The sequence below is a fragment of the Oncorhynchus mykiss genome, chromosome 1 (assembly GCF_057628025.1).
Source record: "Oncorhynchus mykiss isolate SJ-2025 chromosome 1, ASM5762802v1, whole genome shotgun sequence".
In the NCBI taxonomy this organism is placed as follows: Eukaryota; Metazoa; Chordata; class Actinopteri; order Salmoniformes; family Salmonidae; genus Oncorhynchus; species Oncorhynchus mykiss.
This window is the reverse complement of record NC_143022.1, coordinates 77,422,343-77,445,845: the sequence shown is the minus strand read 5'-3', so window position 1 is coordinate 77,445,845 and position 23,503 is coordinate 77,422,343. Positions and strand designations below refer to the sequence as shown.

Below are 23,503 nucleotides of genomic sequence, written 5' to 3'. Positions count from 1 at the left end.
GCCACCGAATCTCTTGTTCACAGCCTCTTTTACAGTACTTTTGCAAGTTTTAACACCACGGTCTGTGTCTGCAGTTTTGTTGAACAGGCGTTTCAATGCCATGACAGAGGGTATCACGTCTGCTACAGAAGCAGTTGATGAGCTTTTATCTCGTGTCAGTTGTTCGAATGGAGCTAGGAGTTTGTTCATGTTTCCAAGTTTCCAACATGCTCTCAAATGCCGTTGAAATGGCAGCAGTGGTATGAGAACCATGAGCATGCAATATGGCTTTCCTCAGTACGGAATCCTTGTCGACCCACTGTGCTGTCTGACTCAGCATGCTCATGGGGCTGACATCGCTGGTCCAAATGTCAGTCGTGAAGCTAATTGCAATGACACCCAATTTTCTTACTCTTTCAAATGACTGCTCGACTCGAACTTGTTTAGTTGTTGGTGTGCGCTTAGTATTATTCTGCTTTTGTTCTGTGTAGGGCTGTATTGTTAGTGGCGTCATTACGTCATCTACCTACATTATATAGGTATGCAAATCAGCTTTGAAATCGGTTTTGCACATCGCCATTAAACTAGACATCGGGACGATGCCGATGTTGGCATTTTTAGCTAATATCGTCCGATTCCAATATGCTTATTGATATATTGTGCATCCCTAGTCCTTAGCTTAGTGATGAGCTTTGTGAGCACTATGCTGTTTAACGCTGAGCTTTAGTTAGTGAACAGCATTCTCACATAGGTGTTCCTTTTGTCCAGATGGGAAAGGGCAGTGAGGAGTGCGATTGAGATTACATCATTTGTGGATCTGTTGGGGCGGTATGCGAATTGGAGTGGGTCTAGGGTTTCCGGGATTATGGTGTTGATGTGAGCCATGACCAGCCTTTCAAAGTGCTTCATGGCTATTGATGTGAGTCCTACGGGGCAGTAGTCATCTAGGCAGGTTACCTTCACTTTCCTGAGCACAGGGACTATGGTGGTCTGCTTGAAACATGTAGATATTACAGACTCGGTCAGGGAGAGGTTGAAAATGTCAGTGAAGACATTTGCCAGTTCGTCCTCGCATGCCCTGAGTACACGTCCTGGTAATCCGTCTGTCCGTGCGAATGTTGACCTGTTTAAAGGTCTTGCTCACATCGGCTATGGAGAGCGTGATCACACAGTCATCCGGAACAGCTGGTACTCTCATGCATGCTTTAGTGTTGCTTTCCTTGAAGCAAGCATAAATGGCATTTAGCTCATCTGGTAGGCTTGCTTCACTGGGCAGCTCTTGGCTGGGTTTCCCTTTGTAGTCTGTAATAGTTGTAAGCACTGCCACATCCGACGAGCGTCAGAGCCAGTCTAGTAGGATTCAATCTTAGTCCTGTATTGAATGCTTTGCCTGTTTTATGGTTAGTCTGAGGGCATAGAGGGATTTCTATAAGCGTCCTGATTAGTGTCCCATTCCTTGAAACGGCAGCTCTACCCTTTAGCTCGGTACGGATGTTGCCTGTAATCCAAGAACCACGAGAATAGAATTATAGTCAACTAAATGCATTGTGAGCAATGATGTATCTTGTGGAAATACAGAAGTTTAGTCAAAGATTCTTATTGGTTTTGCACAAAACCCCATATGTAAATACTCAGTGTCTTCTTTTCATGACTCTTCGGACAAGCTCATAGATAACATTTGGAATAATAGATTCACAATGTATATGAATAATTGAATCCTTATATCTGGAAAAGAAGAGAAGAAGAAGATTTGAAGAACATTGCCATAAGATTGGACTCTTGAGTGGTGCAGCGGTCTAAGGCACTGCATCTCAGTGCTAGAGGCGTCACTACAGACCATGGTTCGATAAATATATCCTTCAAGGCAGTATTTTGTCTTTCTGCAAGTGGCAGTGAAGGTCCATTGTAAATTCCTGGTCTTGGTGTCAAATTCTCTCCCTCTCTGTATGACTTTTTGTTTTGATTAATGTCCTGAATGGACAGATAATTGTGCCTCAAGTCTGAAAGGCTCTGGAATAAAGACAAACTTAATTTGAACTACTTGTGAACTGTAGTTTTGTTTTCTTATCCTAGGGGGACAGAAAATATAGGGAGCTGACATTACAATTGGATGCCAGCTACCTCAAAGTACTGGTTCTTGGCAGGATAAGATGGTTGAAGTTGGGCTTTTTGCTTATTGGTGAGGACTAGCTTAATACAAATTGCCCCAAGATAGAAGCTGTTAGAATCGATAGTCATTGTAATGTGGACATGCTGTAAGGAGATAAGTTGATTGAAATTAAATTAGGCTATAACTTCAACCAATGGAGAACGTATCCTCATGCAAAGACTGTCCCTTTGGAGTGGGAAAGCTCACACTGGATCATTTCAATCCATTTATAAGAATATTTTTTTCATTCCTCTCTGGGTGAAAATAAGATAATAGGATGAGAAAAATATAACACAGGTAATAAGATCCTTGAAGGCAGTTCAGTAGTTTTTCTGCAGATGGCAGTGAAGGTCTGTAGTAATTCCTGGATGCCCAACTCTCGCTTTCTTTTGCTTATGAGACCTGTCTTGTTTCAAACTGCCTCTAAATCGGAAGCTGCCCAATGCACTGGACATGACATTTCAACTTCAACACTTCTGGGAATTTATTGTGATGCACAAATCAATTCAGCTTCAGATTCCACATACTGTACCTGCATGTCCTCATTCTCTTTCTCTCTTCCCTATCTCTCTCACACTCACAGTTCAAAATGATATAACATGATATAGATAGAGCCATTGGGAATTCTCGCCAGTCCATAGATGGAAAGACTACTTTTGTCGCACTGCACCACAAAAATTACACTTCAAAGTTAGTATGGGAATTCACCAGCAAACCAGGGGATGCATCAAACAGATACATTTCACACCCGTATTACTACTATACATTCTCAGGAAAATGTATACCATATTATAGCCTGAAATCCAGTATGTTTCCACTAACATTCCCTCCTTGTACTCTGTGTCATTTGTTTGGTACATGACAAGGAGTGACAAGCAGTGGAATGATAGCTAAACAGACTGGTACACATGGTTCACATTAACTATATAATAAGGTTTTACTATATAATTTCTTCCATCCTAATGTATGAACTGAACACATCTCTTCCATGTGCTGTCTGTTGCAGATCGTAATTCTCCCAAGTCGTCCTATAATAATGTGGAACATACTGTATGTTCCCGGCAGGCCCACACAGTTAGCCATTTTTGTAATTTTATCATTAAGTAATCAACAGTATCATAATGTATGAACTGAATACGGTAGATTAATGTAGAATGCACAGTTAAATACTGTACATTTGTTTTACTGCACATTCTAAGACCTTCCTGTAATCTTAACAATAAAACACTGTAAAATGCACAGTAAAATACAGCAAATGTGTTTTACAGTATTAATTATGGTTTATTGTGAGAAAATGTGGGCAGCGAAAGAGTCTCTGGCTCATTAACATATTTTAAGGTGTGCCTTGTAACGGGCTATATTTGTTGCACCCATGAGTGAGAAGGCTGTACCCCCACAGAATATGGTAATATAATGTTTTTTTTAGGAATTCAACAAACTTTGCCAATTGCTGCCAGTAATTGACTGTAACTCAGAATATAGTACCATACTGCATTTTTGGAATGCCAAAAGCCTTTTGAATACTAGTGGGTATATGGTATTGTTGTTTCTCACCCATTAACATATTTTGAGGCATGTCTTGTAAGAGCCTATATTTCTTGCTCCTGTTTGTGAAAGTGCTGTACCAATTTAAGTGATATGTGGTAGTGGTACTCTAACAATAAAATGTTTAAAAGGGACAGATTAGAATGGCAGCAAGTCTCAAACTTTTAATGGTTGAGTGGCTAGCCATGTCTTTTTGTTCTGTTTTGCTCTTTAGTCACAGTCAGTTTAGAAGCCTTTGTTAAGACTTAAAGTGCAAATGATATCAACACCAAATATCAGTTGGTATGTTGTATTATAAACTGTGTGGTTCGAGCTCTGAATGCTGACTGGCTGACAGCCGTGGTATATCAGGCCATATACCACGGGTTAGACAAAACATGTATTTTTACTGCTCTAATTACGTTGGTAACCAGTTTATGATAGCAATAAGGCACCTCGGTGGTTTGTGATATATGGCCAATATACCACGGCTAAGGGAAGTATCCAGGCACTCCGCAAACAGGTACAAAAGTATCTATATTCACAGTAAACGAGTCCTATATCGACATAACCTGAAAGGCCGCTCAGCAAGGAAGAAGCCATTGGTCCAAAACTGCCATAAAAAAGCCAGGCTACGGTTTGCAACTGCAGATGGGGACGAAGATCATACTTTTTGGAGAAATGTCCTCTGGTCTGATGAAACAAAAATAGAACTGTTTGGCCATAATGACCATCGTTATGTTTGATGTAAAAAGGGGGAGGCTTGCAAGCCGAAGAAAACCATCCCATCCGTGAAGCATGGGGAGGCAACATCATGTTGGGGGTACTTCGCTGCAGGAGGGACAGGTGCACTTCACAAAATAGATGGCATCATGAAGCAGGAAATTTATGTTGATATATTAAAGCAACATCTGAAGACATCAGTCAGGAAGTTAAAGCTTGGTCGCAAATGGGTCTTCCAAATGGACAATGACCCCAAGCATACTTCCAAAGTTGTGGCAAAATGGCTGAAGGACAACAAAGTCAAGGTATTGGAGTGGCCATCACAAATACCTGACCTCAATCCTATAGAAAATGTGTGGGCAGAACTGAAAAAGTGTGTGGGAGCAAGGAGGCCTACAAACCTGACTCAGTTACATCAGCTCTGCCAGGAAGAATGGGACAAAATTCACCCAACTTATTGTGGGAAGCTTGTGGAAGGCTACCCGAAACATTTGACCCAAGTTAAACAATTTAAAGGCAATGCTACCATATACTAATTTAGTGTATGTAAACTTCTGACCCACTGGGAATGTGATGAAAGAAATAAAAGCTGAAATAAATCATTCTCTCTACTATTATTCTGACAATTCATATTCTTAAAATAAAGTGGTTATCCTAACTGACCTAAGACAGGGACTTTTTACTAGGATTAAATGTCAGGAACTTTGAAACACTGAGTTTAAATGTATTTGGCTAAGATGTATGTAAACTTCCGACTTCAACTGTATATTTACTGCAGCATACTGTAAATGATGGTGCATTGTGGAGAAGTATTGAGGGAGGAGAAAGAATCGCTGGGACATTAACATATTTTAAGACTTGCTTTAAGTGCCAATATTTGTTGTACCTGTTAGTGAGAGTCCTGTACCAATGTAAGTGATATATGGTAGTAGGTCCATAAGAATGAAATGTCTGTAGGGAACAGATCAGACTGGTAGTGTGTCTTAAACGTTTTAATGGTTAAATATTTACCCATGTCCATTTGATCTGTTTTGCCCTGTATTCACAGACAGTTTGGAAGCCTTTATTTAGGCCTCTACAAGTGCAAGTGACATAAAACATCAAGTATTCTTTAAAATGCAAATGCCTTTAGCCAACCTGCTTGCCCTAATCCCTTGTAATTACAGTAAAATACTGTAGAAATGATTGTCTTACAGTTTAATAGTCACTTTTAATGTATTATACTGCGCTTCATTGCTCTGGTATCAAGTTACTGTGAATATCTCAGTATATCAAAAGATAGCTTGTTGTCATTTTTTTTGCTCCTTCTTCAAAGTAGCCATCCTTTGCCTTGATACTTCTACATGATTCATTATTCATCTCATATGTATATATATTCATCTCATATGTATATGTATATACTGTACTCTATATCATCTACTGCATCTTTATGTAATACATGTATCACTAGCCACTTTAACTATGCCACTTTGTTTACATTCTCATCTCATATGTATATACTGCACTCAATACCATCTACTGTATCTTGCCTATGCCGCTCTGTACCATCACTCATTCATATATCTTTATGTAGATATTCTTATCCCCTTACACTTGTGTCTATAAGGTAGTAGTTTTGGAATTGTTAGCTAGATTACTTGTTGGTTATTACTGCATTGTCGGAACTAGAAGCACAAGCATTTCGCTACACTCGCATCAACATCTGCTAACCATGTGTATGTGACAAATAAAATTTGATTTGATTTGATTTGATGACAGCTTTGCACGCTCTTGGAATTATCTCAAACAGCTTCATGAGGAATACTTTTCCAACAGTCTTTAAGGAGTTCCCAAATATGCTGAGCACTTGTTGGCTGCTTTTCCTTCCCTCTGCAGTGCATCTCATCCCAAACCATCTCAATTGGGTTGAGGTCAGGTGATTGTGGAGGCCATGTCATCTGATGCAGCACTCCATCACTCTCCTTGGTCAAATAGCCCTTACACAGCCTGGAGGTGTGTTTGTCCTATTGAAAAACAAATGACAGTCCCACTGACAAATGACAGTCCCCGCAAACCAGATGGGATGGCATATCGCTGCAGAATGCTGTGGTAGCCATGCTGGTGGGAACCACACATGCAGAGATCATCCATTCACCTATACTGCATCTCACAAAGACAAGGCGGTTGGAACCAAAAATCTTAAATTTGGACTCATCAGACCAAAGGACAGATTTCTACCGGTCTAATGTCCATTGCTCTTGTTTCTTGGCCCAAGCAAGTCTCTTCTTCTTTTTTGTGTCCTTTAGTAGTAGTTTCTTTACATCAATTCAACCATGAAGGCCTGATTCATGTGGTCTCCTCTGAACAGTTGATGTTGAGATGTGTCTGTTAGTTGACCTACGTATGTGAAACATTTATTTGGGCTGTAATCTGAGGTGCAGTTAACTCCGATGAATTTATCCTCTGGAGCAGAGGTAACTCTGGGTCTTCCGTTCCTGTGCCCAGTCCTCATGAGTGACGTTTTCATCATAGCGCTTGATGGTTTTTGAGACTGCATATGAAGAAACTTTCAAAGTTCTTTCAATTTTCTGGATTGACTGACCTTCATGTCTTAATGTAATGATGGACTGTCATTTCTCTTTGCTTATTTGAGCTGTTCTTGCCATAATATGGACTTTGTCTTTTACCACCCCTACCTTGTCACAACAGAACTGATTGGCTCAAACACATTAATAAGAAGGAAAGACATTTCACAAATTAACTTTTAAAAAGCATACCTGTTAATTGAAATGCATTCCAGGTGACCACCTCATGAAGCTGGTTGAGAGAATGCCAAGAGTGTGCAAAGCCGTCATCAAGGCAAAGGGTGGCTACTTTGAAGAATCTCAAATATAACATATATTTTGATTTAACACTTTTTTGGGGTGACTACATGATTCCATATATGTTATTTCATAGTTTTGATGTCTTCACTATTATTCTACAATATAGAAAATAGTAAAAATAAAGAAAATGAGTAGGAATGAAATTAGTAGGTGTGTCCAAACTTATGACTGGTACTGAATGTACAGTATTTGTTGATTAATATACTTCTACTTTATGCTTTTTGTTAAGTTTTACAATCGTTTTTTTGTTTTAGTGCATTCTGCGGTTTGAAGATCATTCAAAAAACAAAACATGTTGAAATGTCCCATCTTATTGCAGGGAAGACCCCTCTCCCCATTCTGTTCCATCATCCTTTTCAGATCTGCTGGAAATGGATGACTCATTACTTTTTGACAAGATAGTGTCTTCCATCAAAGTGAAGGACACACACACACACACAGAGAGAGAGAGAGAGAGAGAGAGAGAGAGAGAGACATTCTGACTACCCAAATCCGCAGAGGACACGGAATATATCCAAATTCATTAGCATTCATGGTCTGTAGCTCCGGGATGTTCTTAGTTCTTTTAATCAAAATTACAACCAGGGGTATAATGAAGGCATGCGTCATGCATGGTCAGCTATGCATACATTACAATTAAAAGCTTTGGTTGAGCACAGTTTTTAACTGACACTAAAATGGTTGAATGTGAATGCATGTGTATTAATCTCAATTGTTCAAAGTGATGAGGAAATTGTGGAAGCAAAGACGGTAGCCTATTTGTTGAACCTTTGAATTGATAATTGCTGAAAGTAATGCTGTCATCACAGATAAGTTATGTTCATTTACATATGGATGTTACAGGCATGATCAAACAAATATGACCTTTGAACCTATAACCCCTTTGATTTAGCGTCATTTTAACGCTGATTTTTGCTTTTATTCCCGGTTACGATAGCATTGCTACACATTCGCACACATACAGTTTTTACTCTGGATTTACGTCAACGATTTATTTCCCACTCTAAGGCTCTCGAACATGGTCGCAATTTATGGCTGGGACACCAAGGCTGGTAAAAGTATGCTTTATAAACTGCGTATGGCAGTAGTTCCCACTGCTTTCACATCGCTCTCAAGTCTGCCTCTCCCTATTTCACCCTTCTATATAAGCCACAGTAAGTCACAGTGATTCTGGAAAATTCGACTGTGCTGTCTGAAACATTGCTGGTGTAGTCAGTGCCAGAGGGGGTTTCACGCAGTAGGGAGAGAGGGTCAAATACAATACTGAACAGGTTGAGGGAGGAGCGCCTGTAAGAATGAGAAAAAGTATGAAACCAAGGCACAAAGTGTCAGAGCACATGCCAAGAATACTGAGAGGGTCAAGTGTACATAATCAAACAAAGATCCTGCAAGACCACAACAAAGAGGGGAATAGCTAGGCCTACTAGAAAAGCAAAAGGAAAAATTCTAACCACAAATAGGTGTGAAGTGGCATACAAAATCCAAGTCCAGGGACTTGTTAAAAAGCCTAAGTGGGCTCCTGAGTGGCGCAGTGGTCTAAGGCACTGCATCGCAAAGCTTGAGGCGTCACTACAGACCCGGGTTCGTGTCACAACCAGCCGTGACCGGGAGTCCTATAGAGTAGCTCAGAATTGGCCCAGCTTCGTTAGAGGAGGGTTTGGCCGGGGGGAGTTTACTTGTCTCATTGTGTTCTTGTGGCAGGTGGGGTCCCTGCAGGCTGACGACGGTTGTCAGTTGAGCAGTGTTTCCTCTGACACGTTGGTTAAGCAGGCAGGTGTTAAGAAGTGTGGTTTGGCAGGTCATGTTTCGGAGGATGCATGACTTGACCTCTCCTGAGCCCGTTGCAGTGATGAGACAAGATCGTGATTGGATATCATGAAAAAGGGGATCAGTTTTTAAATACACCCTGATGATGATGTAAGCCTATAAACTGAGCAGAGTTGGGACAATGTTTTGAATAAATACAAAACAATAGCAATGAATTGAAAATATCACTCTCTATGGACCATCTCTCAAAAGACAGTTGAAGAAGTTGGTCTAGTTTTTTCTTATTTCTGATCTTCGAGTGGACATTTGTAGATAAGGGAACATTTATTAATTTCAGTCTTCTCTTAGCATGAAGTCGGCTAGGCTATATTGTGTTGGGGATATTGCAATATTTTTCCTTGTGTAGGACATACAGCAACCGTACCTCGCTATTGCCAAACGGTACCCTATCTTTGCCAAGGTAATTGATTGTGTTTTTCTTGCCCTTGTACTAATTGTATTGCCAATATTCTTGAGATTTACCGGATACAACATAGGATTATATATGGTACATTTTCTACACCTCTACCTCACTGAGTTGAGTTGATTTTCATTTTTACAACGTAATCAACGTTTCAGTATAAGTGTCGGTTTTAGCCAGCCGGCTCATTTTCAACCGCAGTACCTGGGCAGGTAATTAAAAACAATTACAATATAGACAATCATTGAGCAGTGAGCACACGCAGAGCAACATAGGACAAGCAAAACGTAGCATACAGACAGAGCAACATAGGACAAGCAAGACGTAGCATACAGACAGAGCAACATAGGACAAGCAAGACGTAGCATACAGACAGAGCAACATAGGACAAGCAAGACGTAGCACAGAGTACAGATTACAGAGTTTCTATTTTCAGAGGTAGGCCAACTTATTATTCAGCCACTGTAATACCACAGCAAGTTGTTGAATAACTTAATGTTTGTATCTTGAAATTCCCATATTTTCAATGACAGCCTACTAGGGAACAGTGGGTTAACTGCCTTGTTCAGGGGCAGAACGACAGATTGTTACCTTGTCAGCTCAGGAATTCGAACCAGCAACCTTTTGGTTACTGGCCCAACGCTCTAACCACTAGGCTACCTGCCGCCCCAGCAAATGAGCTGCCAAGTATAGTCTGTCCAATTGGAGTGCTCATTCATCTGCCTCACTACTGTTTGATGACTGATCAGGCTAAAAAGAGATGACTAACTTGTCTTGCAGTAACTCAGCTCTACTAAGCAGTGTTTTCTATTAGATCAAACCCCTGGTTATTCTCAGAAAGTGATGCTAGTGTACTGTTTTGTGGCCATTGAGACCACTCCTATTGGGATGTTATTAAACGGCTGAGCTTTTAACAAGCATGAGATCTCTCTTCCACGAGAAAGATAATGAGAGAGAGTGATCGCTTGGATGAACAAATTCCATTGGTTTCTTTCTTTGCTTTGCTCATCAGAAAATGCAAAACGTGCTTGTCTGAGAAGATTTCATGACCCCCATGGGAAACTCACAGAGCATAGTGCATGTGGATTTAACAAAGGATAACACACCAATCAAAAATGGAGATTTCAGTTTCTATGGGACAGCCAGGGGAGCTTCTGTAGAGTACACTCAGACTGTCTGTGTTTTACAGACTGTCTCAAATAGCAAAGTTTGATTTTTTATTTATATAGGCCTATTGCTTTGAAAGTTTGATGAATTATTCAAACACTACACAACACTTTCACAAAGAACATCTCACCTGGTGTTCAATTGTAGCACTGTGAAAACAAAATACAGAATACCTTTTTCAGGTGCTAAGAGTAAAAATGTGTGAGCATTTTTTATAGTGATTACATCTGTACACTAAGCCAGGTGCTTCATTACTTAAAGATGAAAAGGTCAGGACTATGGGACATCAAATCAGGATCAGATATCTCCAAGCAGTCAAAGATTATGCACTGTATGTTCTCAAAGCCATACCCATTTTTACGTGCTTAAATTTATATCGATATTCACCTGATTAGAACTCATCTTCATATTCATGTAGTTAAAACATAGATACTGTATATCAGCAGTAAACCTACTATCTCACACGTCAAAGACTCAAAGACTTTATCAAATGGTGTATGATTGCTAGATGGTTTGGATCATCAGTTTGGATTACTTTCTCTGATTTGTCACTGAAACCCCTACTGTGTAATGATTGGCCAGGATTTAATGTGGTATTCGTAAATCAAACATTCTTATGAGAAGTCTATTAAGTTTGCCTCACTAGAGGTCACTACTTTCCAGACAAATGAGGTACCAGGATTTTCTGGAGACACTCTGCCACAGATTGTATTTTGAGTGCATTGACACACATTTATAAAGTCCTCCCACCATATAAATGTAAACAACTAAAATACACTAATGGATCCTTTGAGTGAACTTATCTGACCCCATGAGAGTGAGTGAGTGAGAGAGAGAGAGAGAGAGAGAGAGAGAGAGAGAGAGCGAGAGAGAGAGAGAGAGAGAGAGAGAGAGGGCATATTGTTTACAGAGGGATGTACTGTATCATAAGTTGTCAAGTCCTTGAACATTTCCAGTCGGTTCAACACTCTTAGAAAAAAATGTTCTTTGGCAGACACAATAGAGGAACCATTTTTGGTTCCGTTCTTCAAAGGGTTATCCTATGGGGATAGCCGAAGAACCCTTTTAGGTTCTAGATAGCACTAATTTTTTAACCCGTTTTCTCCCTAATTTCGTGGAATCCAATTGGTATTTACAGTCTTGTCTCATCGCTGCAACTTCCATAAAGACTCGGGAGAGGCGAAGGTCAAGAGCCGTGCGTCCTCAGTAACACAACCCAACCAATCCGCACTGCTTCATGACACAATGCCCACTTAACCCGGAAGCCAGCCGCACCAATGTGTCGGAGGAAACACCGTGCACCCGGCAAACGTGTCAGCGTGCACTGCGCCCGGCCCGCCACTGGAGTCGCTAGTGCGTGATGGGACAAGGACATCCCTCCCGGCCAAACCCTCCCCTAACCCGGACGACGCTGGGCCAATTGTGCGCCGCCCCATGGGTCTCCTGGTCGCGGCCGGCTGCGACAGAACCTGGACTCAAACCCAGAATCTCTAGTGGAACAGCTAAGCTCCTTTTTTTCTAATAGTGTACACTCTATTCAAATAAAACTGCCAAAGAGTGTGTCTCTGCTCATAGTTCTTCTTACTAATGGAATGGTTTTTCACAACTCATCACATGAATCAGAAGTAAAGATGCTCTCCCCTGCATCCACTTGCAGCTCTCGTTTCTCTCTGTAACAAATTCTACAGTACATTGATGCCAAACCCTGCTCTGGCTAATCTCCCACCCTGGACGCCATAATTCTCTTTTAGTCGCCTCACCTTGTCTACACTATCAATCTACTTCAATTCCAGCCTGGCCTTTTCCTCTGCTCTGCTCTCCTCCCCTCCCCTGTTGTATCCACCTTCCCTGATGCCTGGTTCCACCTCTACCCAGCAGCTCAGATCAGATTCCCATCATTGCTGTATTTTATCTCTCTAGTCAGCAGTCAGCAGTGCTGGATCACAAATTACCCCTCAGTATGTTGTCAATTACCATTCCACTCGCTGTATATTACGGTGCTATGTGCCATAAATCACACCTCAATGGTCTTTCTGCTTCTGCTAGCCGCTGCAAGTGCCATTGGATTGTCCAGACATCCAGATATTCTCTCATTTAGACAGGTGTTCTCTGGCAGAATGATAAAATACTACACATATCCATCCAATAGCACTGTCAAGTGCTGCATGGCTTTAGCACTGAAGGACTTCAAGATGTTTCCATTGTTACATATCTCGTGATTAAACGTCCTGGTAGACACAAGAGCCTGAGAATTTATCAGCAAGAGGGTAGAAATGTCTGTCAACTAGGTGCAAATGTATGGTCTTTTAAAATGATAAACAACAACGGCACACATGAACACCCACAACAGAGGACGATGGTGTGATTGACCATCACACTCAGATTTGTAGGCGCAAGGAATCTCTCGAAAAGGAGCGGTGTTCTGCTTTTGATGTTTGGATGAAAAACGTACCCAAATTAAACGGCCTATTTCTCAGACCCAGAAGCTAGAATATGCATATAATTGTCAGATTAGGATAGAAAACACTCTACCGTTTCCAAAACTGTCAAAAAATTGTCTGTGAGTATAACAGGACTGATATTGCAGGCAAAAACCTGAGGAAAATCCAACTAGGAAGTGCCTCTTATTTTGAAAGCTCCCTGTTCCATTGCATGCCTTCCCTCCATTTAAAGGGATATCAACCAGATTCCTTTTCCTATGGCTTCCACATGGTGTGAACAGTCTTTAGACATAATTTCAGCCTTTTATTCTGAAAAAATGAGCGAGAACGATCACATCGCGTCAGTGGATGGCTGGGTGCCAGCAGAGTTTTGCATGCGCAACAGCTTGGAGCAGACATTTTCTCTCTCTCTCCTATTGAAAAAGCTATGGTCCAGTTAAAATATTATCAATTATTTATTGTAAAAACAACCTGGATGCTGGCCTTCTAGGCAGAGTTGCAAAGAAAAAGCCATATCTCAGACCTGCCAATAAAAATAAAAGATTAAGATGGGCAAAAGAACACAGATACTAGACAGAGGAACTCTGCCTAGAAGGCCAGCATCTCAGGGGTCGCCTCTTCCCTGTTGACATTGAGACTGGTGTTTTGTGGGTACTATTTAATGAAGCTGCCAGTTGAGGACTTGTGAGGGGTCTATTTCTCAAACTAGACACTCTATTGTACTTGTCCTCTTGCTCAGTTGTGCACCGGGGCCTCCCACTCCTCTTTCTATTCTGGTTAGGGCCAGTTTGCACTGTTCTGTGAAGGGAGTAGTTCACAGCGTTGTACGAGATCTTCAGTTTCTTGGAAATTACTCACATGGAATAGCCTTCATTTCTCAGAACAAGAATAGACAGACGAGTTTCAGAAGAATGTTCTTTGTTTCTGGCCATTTGGAGCCTGTAATCGAATCCACAAATGCTGTTGAAGGCCAGTTTTATTCCTTCTTTAAATCAGTACAACCGTTTTCAGCTGTGCTAACATAATTGCAAAAGGGTTTTCTAATGAGCAATTAGCCTTTTAAAATGATAAACTTGGATTAGCAAACACAACGTGCCATTGGAACACAGGAATGACGGTTGCTGATAATGGGCCTCTGTAAACCCATGTAGATATTCCATTAAAAATACGCTGTTTCCAGCTACAATAGTCATTTACAACATGAACAATGTCTTCACTGTATTTCTGATCAATTTGATGTTATTTTAATGGACAAAAAAATTGCTTTTCTTTCAAAAACAAGGACATTTCTAAGTGACCCCAAACTTTTGAACAGTAGAGTACATTTATATCTGTCACTTTAGCTTCCTTGGATTTAGCATGTAATCAGTTACTGCCAACCCTGTGCACGCACACACAGTATTTGCATTCTGGCAACCTGAATTCAATGCTCCAACCATTTATTCTTAAAGAACATTATGAATAAGGCGCACCCATCCCTTATTCTCAAAGACTTTGGAAACCATATGAAACCATGTTGTCCCGTGTAGAGACTCAAATAGAGACTCAAATAGTTTATTAAATTAAACTATTATAGTATGTGACTCCTGGTGACAGCTGCAACTGGCTAATGCTATTGTCTATGTTATCCGTAATGTAACTCAACTTTATATAGCGAGGTACCGTGGCCAGCAAAATGTTTACATCTTTGTGTTTTATTCCATAACAACAGGCATAAGGATGTGTTTCTGGCAGAGAGCCTTTGTCTGTAGTTACCATGGAGATAACACAGCACCATTATCTCTCTGTCCATCCCAACAGGACAGGCTGGTCTCAGACTCTCAGCAGGATGTGACATAATGAGGTCACCACACTGCAAATGTCCTTATTTCAGCCAAGTTGCTCTAAATGGATGTCGAAATTTGACATATTTCCATATCCTGAGGACCTCGGGAAATGACTTCAAAACCAGACACTAGGACAACAGTGAGCGCTGTTGCCATCAAGTAGGGTTGGGTATTGCTAGGGCGTTGTGGATAGGTGTAATCTCATGACTCTGGATCAGAAGGTTGTGTGTTTGATCCCAGTCGTAGACACAGTTGTTTTATGTTGACCATGAGAAGCAAGATTAACTTCACCATTCAGAATGATTGCCTAAACTTAACCCTTATTAACTTTTAAAAAATGTGACTTTTGGAGAAACGGAATATACAGAGCAGCAGGAGCAACAGAAACACAGAGAACGTGGATCAAATCAAATCATATTTTATTGGTCCCATACACATATTTAGCAGGTGTTAGAGAAATGCTTGTGTTCCTAGCTCCAACATGAACATCTGATTCTGCAGTGAGACTGTGAGAGCTTGTTGCTTATTTACCAAGGGGGTCATTCCGACCTGAGTTAAGCGCAGGTAAATGGAACGTAATTCCCTTTTTATGCACTTTCCTCCCTAGGTGTATTCTGACCTTGAACTTAAGCATGAGAATAGCATGCTATTTTCACCTGCTATTCGTTTGGGGTGGATATCAAAGAAATCAAGGTGTGGCAGAGGTGTGTCTACAGATACACCGTATTTTGGCCTTGACTTAATTCCCTCATAATTCCACCACCTTTATGCATGATGAAATTATGAATAAGGTCGGGCAACCTAGCGGTTCCAAGTGGAACAACATTTACTTTATTTTTTCTCATAGAAATAACACCAGGCATGCTCCATATATTGTAATTTACAAATTGATAAGAGGCTAAAATATTGATAAGAGCTAGGTAAACAAGGACATTCAGAGACTTGTCCTGAAGCCACTCCTGCACTGTCTTGGCTGTGTGCTTATGGTTATTGTCCTGTTGGAAGGTGAACATTTGCCCCAGTCTGAGGTCCTGAGCGCTCTGGAGCAGGTTTTCATTAAGGATCTCTCTGTACTTTGCTCCGTTCATCTTTCCCTCGATTCTGACTAGTCTCACAATCCTTGCAGCTGAAACAAATCTCCACAGCATGATGCTGCCACCACCATGCTTCACCGTTCTGAGGCTGTCAGGTTTCCACCAGACATGACGCTTGGCATTCAGGCCAAAGAGGTCAAGGTTGGTTTCATCAGACCAGATGAACTCCAAGTGGGCTGTCATGTGCCTTTTACTGAGGAGTGGCTTCCATCTGGCCACTCTACCTTAAAGGCCTGATTGGTGGAGTGCTACACAGATGTTTTTTCTTCTGGATGGTTCTCCCATCTCCACAGAGGAACTCTGGAGCTCTGTCAGAGTGACCATCGGGTTCTTGGTCACCTCCCAGACCAAGGACTTTCTCCCCCGATTGCTCAGTTTGGCCGGGCAGCCAGCTCTAGGAGTCTTGGTGGTTCCAAATTTCCTCCATTTAAGAATGATGGAGGCCACTGTGTTCTTGGGGACCTTCAATGCTGCTGACATTTTTTGGTACCCTTCCCCCAGATCTGTACCTCGACACAATCCTGTCAACATTTCTAAAAACCTGTTTTCTCTTTGGCATTATGGGGTATTGTGTGTAGATTGATGAGAAAAAATGTGTATTTAATCAATTTTAGAATAAGGTTGTAACGTAACAAAATGTGGAAAAAGGAAAGGGTTCTGCATACTTTTCGAATGCACTGTCAGATGGTTCGTGGGAATCCATCAAAGATGGATCTATAATTTACCATCTGTGGTGAGTAATAGTTGTTGTATTTTAAGACTGGCAACATGGCTAACCCCAAGTATGTGTAGCACAGGAATGTTAAACAGCAGAACTTATGCAACAGAGACATAGTCCATCAACTGGAATGAGAAAGGACTTTTGGAGATGAGTTATGAGAATAACAAAGGGTGTGTATTTTACTGTGTGCCTTCCTCACTGGCAAATACAGATATGAAAATGTTTTATAACAACAACAAAATGAAATAACTAATATTTGAACTGATAATAAGAATGCCACCATCATTCTGTTGTATAATACTTGAAGAACGAGTGCAAACTTGTTTCAAAAGGAAACAAATAGAGTAGCCTCTAACATTTCCACAGAATAAAAGAGCATGCTAATCAAAGAAACTGTCTGGCACAGAGGCAACCATAAATAAGGCTGTGAATATAACCTCACAATGAAATTACATGCACCATAATGTGTGTGCAGGGCCTATAACAATAACCAATACAATGTGGCTCTTGGTATGTTTCTTGTTTGACTTGGGGGAAGGATGTAATGATATCTCAAACTGTAGCGTTATCATTTCTTGAGAGCTGAACTGTTCTGTGTTCAATATTGTTGTGCCAGCCATGACCTTGTAGGCATAATTTCCCTCTCATTTGATTGCCTTGTTCTCATTGGTAGTTTGGGGAGGAGGGGGCTCTTTGAAGGCAATGCAATTTGTTTTGATCAAAAGTTTCATCACCCAATTGTGAGCAGATGATGAAACATAAGGAGATCTTGGCTCCCCGGAATACACTTATCATGTTCCAATTGCCCTCCTGAATAGGGCTTAATGTAATGTTCACGTTCTAGATTTTCTGCCATTTTGTATTGATTTCAGTGCTATATTCCCTTGCTCATGTTCATAATATGTCATTCTCAAATAAGCTTTTATTCAAATGTTTATTCCTTATGGAGACTATTTCTAGTCCAATTAGCCTGATGAGCTAAGGAAGGACATAACACAGAATATGGTGTGTGATGAATTAAAGGAGAGTTCCACAGCATGTTGCATAATCCTTACTTATGTGATAACGTAAACAGAACAATTTCTAACTACAGCGCATTCGGAAAGTATTCAGACTCCTTGACATCTCTGCACAGCTATTTTCAGGTCTCTCCAGAGATGTTCGATCGGGTTCAAGTCCGAGCTCTGGCTGGGCCACTCAAGGACATTCAGAGACACTCCTGCATTGTCTTGGCTGTGTGCTTAGGGTCGTTGTCCTGTTGGAAGGTGAAACTTCACCCCAGTCTGAGATCCTGAGCACTCTGCATCAGGTTTTCATCAGGAATCTGTCTGTACTTTGCTCCATTCATCTTTCCCTCAATCCTGACTAGTTTCCCAGTCCTTGCCGCTGAAAAACATCCACACACCATGATGTTTCCACCACCATGTTTGACCGTAGGGATGGTGCCAGGTTTCCTCCAGACATGATGCTTGGCATTCAGGGCAAAGAGTTTGATCTTGTTTCTCATGGTCTGAGAGTCCTTTAGGTGCCTTTTGGCAAACTGCAAGCGAGCTGTCATGTGCCTTTTACTGAGGAGTGGCATCCGCCTGGCCACTCTACCATATAGGCCCGATTGATGTAGTGCTGCAGAGATGGTTGTCCTTCTGGAAGGTTCTCCCATTTCCACAGAGGAACTCTGGAGCGCTGTCAGAGTGACCATCAGGTTCTAGGTAACCTCCCTGACCAAGGCCTTTCTCCCCTGATTGCTCAGTTTGGCAAGGTGGCCAGCTCTAGGAAGAGCCTTGGTGGTTCCAAACTTCCTCCATTTAAGAATGATGGAGGCCACTGTGTTCTTGGGGACCTTCAATGCGGCAGACATGTTTTGGTACCCTTCCCCAGATCTGTACCTCGACACAATCCTGTCTCCGAGCTCTACGGACAATTCCTTCAACCTCATGGCTTGGTTTTTGCTCTGACATGCACTGTCAACTGTGGGACTTTATATAGACAGGTGTTTTGCCTTTCCAAATAATATCCAATCACTTGACTTTAACACAGGTGGACCACAGGGGGACTCATCTCAAGGATGATCAATGGAAACAGGATGCACCTGAGCTCAATTTCATGTCTCATACTAAAGGGTCTGAATATTTATGTAAATAAGGTATATATATATATATATATATATATATATATATATATAATGTTTTTTCACCTTTATTTAACCAGATAGGCTAGTTGAGAACAAGTTCTCATTTACAACTGCGACCTGGCCAAGATAAAGCATAGCAGTGTGAACAGACAACAACACAGAGTTACACATGGAGTAAACAATAAACAAGTCAATAACACTGTAGAAAAAAAAGAAGAGTCTATATGCATTGTGTGCAAAAGGCATGAGGAGGTAGGCGAATAATTACAATTTAGCAGATTAACACTGGAGTGATAAATGATCAGATGGTCATGTGCAGGTAGAGATACTGGTGTACAAATGTATATATATATATATATACATATTTTCAAACAAGTTAAGGGGTCTGAATACTTTCCGAATGCACCATATATAGTATGGAAAACCGTTTTTTCTTCCAGTCACATTGAGAAGGCAATATTATTCCTCTATTTGGATTCATTCAAGCTATCTGAAATGGTGGTGTTAAAGCAAATGCAAGTCCCCAGAGAGAAGGAAGTGAAGACAACTGCATAGACAGGTTGGTTGTTTAGCAACAAAACCGATGCGTGCACAACTATGGGGCAAAACAGACAGGGTTGGCATAGATTGTTGACAACATGTAAACTATATTTAGTCTCCAATGTTTCTTGAAAAAATAAATACATTTACACAGTGAGCACCTCTTGTCTCTCAAATACATCGTTACAGATGTTGGTTACTTGGCTCGCAAATCTTTTGCTATATTAGCATTAGCATAGACATGACATCTGTCAAACACCTCAAAACAAGACATGGTATCAAGAACAAGATAAAACTAGCTGAAATGAGCCACATACGATTCCCCACATGGCAGCTTCTTGTCATTGTTGCTAGCTATCTGGCCATCCAGAATTATAACCACACACAGCCTTCCGCTCCATTGAAGCACACATTGTTTCGTGACATTGTCAGCTAACCGGTCTATACATACTATGATTATATAGTTTGTTTTGCTATGGATCATCAACAGGGGTTGCAGTGACTCATGTGTGCATCACTAACATAGCATAGTTTACTACTCTCTGATGGCAGAAATCCAACACCCATCAATTAAAGGAAAATTCCACCCAAAAACTATCTTTTGTTATTTGTTTCATTAGTTCATTGTTGACATAGTCCCAAAATGTTTTGCTTGTCAGCAATCAAGTTTTCAAGATATGCAACTTTCAAAATATAAAAATTATCATTATTATGATATGATGCAACAAAATATATCTATTTTGAAAGTTATATATCTTGAAAACTTGATCGGTGACAAGCAAAAACATTTGAGACTCAACAATGGGCTAATGAAACAAATACCAAAATATATTTTTGGGGTGGACTTTTCCTTTAATGTATTGATGTTTTACTGAAAAAAATGATAACCTTTTCTTTTTTTGTGTTCATCCTGCCTATTTGCAGGCCGTGAGTGAAAGATCATATAAATAATATACTGTATTTAGCATGCACCATAAAAATCAGTTGATTCTGGGTGGATTACCGGCATGGTGTTTCCTCTCGCTACTGATAAAGACAGAAATAATCAAATTATACTGGTAGGGATGTCTGCAGTAGGATGATTCAGTCTGTCTTGCCATGTGGGAAACCAGGGATCTCTTTCTGTTATCTCCTCTGGGTCTGTGCAATATGGTACATGAAGGTTGAAACATTGTCCTTATTCAGTAGGTAGAATACAATGAACACGTTTAGAGCGTAGTGTTTTGAGTTATAGTACTGGTTTTCTGGAACATTTACATCATGTACAAAAATCATACCCCTCAAACTCAATTGGTATCCCAATGCATGTATGCTTATAGAACTTACTGTAATATTCAGGGAATACTGTAAGATTCAGGGAATACTGTAATATTCAGGGAATACTGTAATATTCAGGGAATACTGTAATATTCAGGGAATAAGGTAATATTCAGGGAAGACATGTTTAAATATGTTTATTCATAATACATGCATATGCTCCCTGACAGTATGCATGAAAGAATTATAGCCTAGATATTAACATTTAGCATTACATCATGGGCAGCAGTTAGCCTAGTGGTTAGAGGGTTGGGCCAGTAACTGAAAGGTTGCTGGTTTGAATCCCAGAGCCTACTGGGTGAAAAATATTTAGCTCCAGGGTCACCATACTACCATGGCTGATCCTGTAAAACGCGACATCTCACTGCACCTATCCGGTGTATGTGACAATAAAAACATACTTTTTAAAATGTATTTTTATTAAGCAAGATCCATGGAGATATTAGCCAGCTCCCTCACAACATGCGTGAAGTAATAAACAACATGGCATTCATTAGTTTCAAAGTCAAATACATCTAAATGGTTGTAGTGGGATTAAAGATTGTAATGAACTCAAAACTGTTGTACATTGACACACACATAAAAACAGTAACAGATGCATTACAAATTGATCACAGTTTGCTTGCAGCACCCCACTGGGCACAAACGTCAATTTAACGTATATTCCAAATTGGTTCTACGTAATTTCATTGAAATTACGTTGAAACAACATTGATTCAACCAATGTGTGCCCAGTGGGACCGAACTGAATATGGAACATTTTGGGAAGTTGGGAAGTTTTTCCAAATAGGTACATTTTCTTTTCATAAGAGACTGTACATGACTCCAACTTGTAAACAATGAAATCTGTATTCAGACAGGAAATAGTAGCTAGTCCAGAAAAAAGCTCATTCATAGCCCTCGTCGATCCCTTTTGCAAAGGATCTTTTTGAAAGACCTCCTGAAGTCATTGTTGAATATAGTGTATATGACTGGATTCAGCGAGCTATTGCAGTATCCGAACCAGAAAAAGAAATTGAACAATGACTCAGGGACACAGCAAGAGTCACATATTGCGGTGAGTGTGTACGTGAAGAAGAAGGGGAACCAGCAGACAACAAACACTCCCATGACCACAGCCAGAACAAATGTGAAGCGTTTCTCTCGGTTCTGCCTTCCTTTCCACCGGCTCACTTTCACATACTGCTGTGCATCATCACCTTTAGGGGACGGTTCTGCTAGTTTCACCTGACACACTTTGGTCTTTTCCTTGCTCCGCTTCATTTTGATGGAGCACTGGTTCTCATTCCCATCAGACGAGGAGCACTCTTCCTCCATATTTAGTCCATTGACCTCCGCGTCCTCCTCCACTCCATCTCTCCCTCCTTTGTTCCCTCTCTCCAAAGGGTCCTGCTGAACTAAGCCATACTGACTTTTCTCTGGATTATTGTTTTCTCTTCTCCTCTCACCCGGAGGGGCCCTGGTTCTCTTCTTGGCAACCTGGTAAATTCGAACGTACACCAGAATCATGATCACACATGGGGCGAAGAATGAGGCGGTGCTGGAGAATATGATGTACCACTTCTCCTCATTGATCTTACATGTGGGACCCTCCTCTTTGGCTCCTTCCTTCTCCATCGAAATGAGAGGTGGGAATGATATAATGGCAGCCAGCACCCACACGAATAACACTATGCATTTGATCCTGCGTGGCGTCCTTTTTGAGTTGTACTCAATGGCTTGAGTGACCGACCAGTATCTGTCCAGACTTATGGCACACAGATGTGTGATGGACGAGGTGCAGAACAGAACATCCAGGGCCAGGTAGATCTCACACCACACTTGACCAAAGTACCAATATCCCATCAGTTCATTAGCAAGAGAAAAGGGCATTACCAGAGTGGCCACTAAAATGTCTGCACATGCTAAGGACACTAAAAACAAGTTCTGAGGGGCTCTTAGGGCCCGGCTGGTGAACACAGCGATGACCACTAGGACATTGCCGAACACTGTGAGTAGAATAAGGATACCCACCAGTATTGTCAGAGGCACAGAAGTCTGCACAGTGTAAGGGAGCCTAGCAGGCAAAGTCCCGTTGCTGTTGGTCAAGTTATCACAACCCATAAGGATGAAGCATGTGTCTGTATAAGAAGAGTCCTTGTTCGAAGAGCCACAACCGATCCACTATTTTCACACATTTGTTAATGAAGCAGAAGTAGCCTTCATTTTTGCCCACTGGGGAAAATTATGTCATATGAACAATCTAACAAACAAATAATCTCAATGTTAGTTATTTTTGTTGATAAAAAAAGTTGATAAAAAAATAAATAACCAGGTAAAAGAGAAAATACTCCTTAAACAGAACTGTAGTTTTACTCCCTCTTTGTTTTCCAGCATCCAAAACCTCAGCTTTACCAACTACATATTCAGGAAAAAAGTGGTTAATCGTTATCCTTCAAAAACGTCAAATGGCCCCACGTTGTGCGTAGAATAGCATCTGAGCAGGATGATATTTCTCTGCCCACTGAAACAGTAGTTGGTGAAACAGACCTTTATGTGGCAGAGGATGGGATTGCTGCTTTATATATGGTTTGGAGACTCCGGTTCCCAGTCAGTATATTTCAGTGAGAATTATGGGCGGGGTCCAACTACCATCGCAGCTACAGATTAGTTGTATTGCTGCTTTCCAAATTGAACATTGACAAAATATCGTCATTCTGAATATTCTCCGGATATACATATATATTTTGTATTTTGTGACTACGTCTACTGTTTATTAATGAGCCAAATTAGACATTGATAAAAATGTTAATGACAGGAA

The 23,503-nt window shown here is 40.8% G+C and overlaps 1 protein-coding gene across 1 annotated transcript; it reads right to left on the bottom strand.

The window, feature by feature from the left end:
* Positions 1 to 21,104: 21,104 nt before the first annotated feature.
* On the bottom strand, positions 21,105 to 23,415 carry LOC110529196 (alpha-2A adrenergic receptor-like). Its single transcript, XM_021611328.3, has one exon. The coding sequence runs from the start codon at positions 22,804 to 22,806 to the stop codon at positions 21,595 to 21,597; it is 1,212 nt and encodes a 403-aa protein (XP_021467003.2). The 5' UTR covers positions 22,807 to 23,415; the 3' UTR covers positions 21,105 to 21,594.
* Between the last annotated feature and the right edge of the window lie 88 nt (positions 23,416 to 23,503).